The sequence below is a fragment of the Babylonia areolata genome, chromosome 34 (genome assembly GCF_041734735.1).
Source record: "Babylonia areolata isolate BAREFJ2019XMU chromosome 34, ASM4173473v1, whole genome shotgun sequence".
In the NCBI taxonomy this organism is placed as follows: Eukaryota; Metazoa; Mollusca; class Gastropoda; order Neogastropoda; family Buccinidae; genus Babylonia; species Babylonia areolata.
Genome location: NC_134909.1, coordinates 1,402,341 through 1,404,840, shown reverse-complemented (window position 1 = coordinate 1,404,840; position 2,500 = coordinate 1,402,341). Strand labels below are relative to the sequence as shown.

At 44.4% G+C, this 2,500-nt stretch overlaps 1 protein-coding gene across 1 annotated transcript in view; it reads left to right on the top strand.

Moving 5' to 3' along the window:
- Positions 1–2,500, top strand: part of LOC143277483 (protein sel-1 homolog 3-like) — a 73,122-nt gene that overhangs the window by 25,693 nt on the left and 44,929 nt on the right. Inside the window, exon 6 of the mRNA XM_076582332.1 lies at positions 1,319–1,377. Within this exon, the coding sequence (XP_076438447.1) occupies positions 1,319–1,377 (59 nt within the window). The remainder of the gene's footprint in view (positions 1–1,318; positions 1,378–2,500) is intronic.

Genomic DNA, 2,500 nt, shown 5'->3' with positions numbered 1-2,500 from the left:
ATCACCATCATCATTGCTATCATCGTCACCATGATTATCATTGTTATCGTCGTCATCATCACCACCAGAATCATCATTATTATCATCACTTTCATTACTAGTAATAGTAGTAGCGGTAGTGGTGATGGTGGTGGTGGTAGTGGTAGTCGTTGTATCATTATTACCATTATCATCATCATCACCATCATTATTTATTTATTTATTGATCTATCTATTTATTTATTTATTCATTATCAATATTATTATTGATGTTGTTATTGTGCGTGTGCATGGTTGGTTATCACAGATCGATATCAGTTTACAACAGCAAAGTGAGAGTTGTTCTATCAATGATTTCAATGAAATTCATTTCCAACTTTGTCTTTTGTAAATGATGATGACTCTCAAACTAGCAGGCAAGATTGCAGTGGCTCTCAGTGCTGCAGCCTTGGGGGCCAGCTGGCCTTTGGGGACCATCCCGATGCCGACTGTCCTGATGCCTTCTTGGCTCAGAGAGTGGGGGGGTGACATTTGGGCCAAACACTCTTTACAATGATCAAATTCCAGTGCATGTGATTGGAAAAGCAGATGCCTCCTCTGCTATTCTGATGGTCACAGTCGAACGCGACTGTCATGCATTCACTGAAGTGGTCTTACGATAGTCAGTCGTGTCCGACTATGACCATCATAACAGCAGAGGAGGCAACTGCTGTTCCGACTATTTGGGCTAGAATTTGATTATAGTGGAGAGTGTCTCTCTTCAGCCAAGAGGGTTTTAGGACAGTCGGCGTTGGGATGCTTCCCAAAGCTAGCCCACAAGGCTGCAGCACTAAGAGCCAGTGCAATTTTGCCTCCTAGTTTGGGAGTCATAGTCCTTCACAAAAGACTAAGCTGTAAATGGTTTCCCATTGACTGGAGAAACCATTGATAATACAGCTCTCACTTTGCTGTTGGCCCAAATGTAAACTTATGTCAGTCTGTGATATAAGCCGAGTGTTGGGCCTTTTAGACTGGAAATAAAGTGCGTATGTGTATGAGTCAGGAAAGAGAAACTCGGAATGGTACAGGAACTTTTGGGGATGGGGGCAAAGTAACACAATGGAATTAATGTCCATGGAATCAACTGACCAGTAAAAACAGATAGTGTCACATGCAGAACACTTCAAAGCTATTAGTTGTTGGACATTAATTTTGGATAGGCTAAAAAAAAATCTTTCGTAAATTAAGCGTGTGCATCTGAGAGAGAGAGAGAGAGAGAGAGAGAGAGAGAGTGTGTGTGTGTGTGTGTGTTCATTGATTCCAGTTGACCAAGGTGACGATTTCACGTGCTATGTTGCAGTGGACATTGGCATGCAGCTATGGGCAGTCACACAATGTGACACACACCACACACGTTCGGTGGGTGTGGTGTGGTGTGGTGTGGTGCGTGCGCGCGCGCGCGTGTGTGTGCGTGCGTGCGTGTGTGTGCGTGCCTGTGTGTGTGTGTGCATGCGTGCGTGCGTGTGTTTGTTTGTGTGTGTGTGTGTGTGTGTGTGTGTGTGAAGTGTTTTCACTTTTATTCAGTTTAGACAGATGTATTACAATGCATATGGTTTTCGATATATAGATTAGTTATCCAACCTGTTGTCTGCTGTAAATGGATACAAAGGGCATATGTATGTATGTATATATATCTATCTGTGTATCTATCTATCTATCTGTCTGTCTGTCTGTCTGTTCGTTCATTCATTTATCCATCCATACATTCATTCGCATACGTTTTCACTGACTCGTCCATTCATGTTTTTAAAAACTGAACCGTTCTCAAATGACCAACATCCAATATATGATGAGCACTAACCCGAGCTCGAGCTGACAGTTCCTCGGTTTTCCATCTGTACAACCCGTTGCTACAATCTGTCTTTGTTGCCCGTGGATAGTGCAGCGAATAAGTGGAGTGATGGCCTAGAGGTAACGCGTCCGCCAAGGAAGCGAGAGAATCTGAGCGCGCTGGTTCGAATCACGGCTCAGCCGCCGATATTTTCTCCCCCTCCACTAGACCTTAAGTGGTGGTCTGGACGATAGTCATTCGGATGAGACGATAAACCGAGGTCCCGTGTGCAGCATGCACTTAGCGCACATAAAAGAACCCACGGCAACAAAAGGGTTGTTCCTGGCAAAATTCTGTAGAAAAATCCACTTCGATAGGAAAAACAAATAAAACTACACGCAGGAAAAAATACAAAAAAAAGGTGGCGCTGTAGTGTAGCGACGCGCTCTCCCTGGGGAGAGCAGCCCGAATTTCACACAGAGAAATCTGTTGTGATAAGAAGAAATATAGATAAATAAATACAATATGGAGTGTCGTGAGCCACCTCAGGATTCTTTGTCCAAGTGAACAAAGAAGCAGACGGGCTTTGTTCAGTGCAGGCTGCGTGGCAAAGTCGGTCAGGTGTTGGACCTGTGGCCCAGTGTTCACCAGTGGCCAGGGTTCGAGGCCCCGTTTCGGCATGGTGTTGTGTCTTGAAGAAAGGCACTTTAG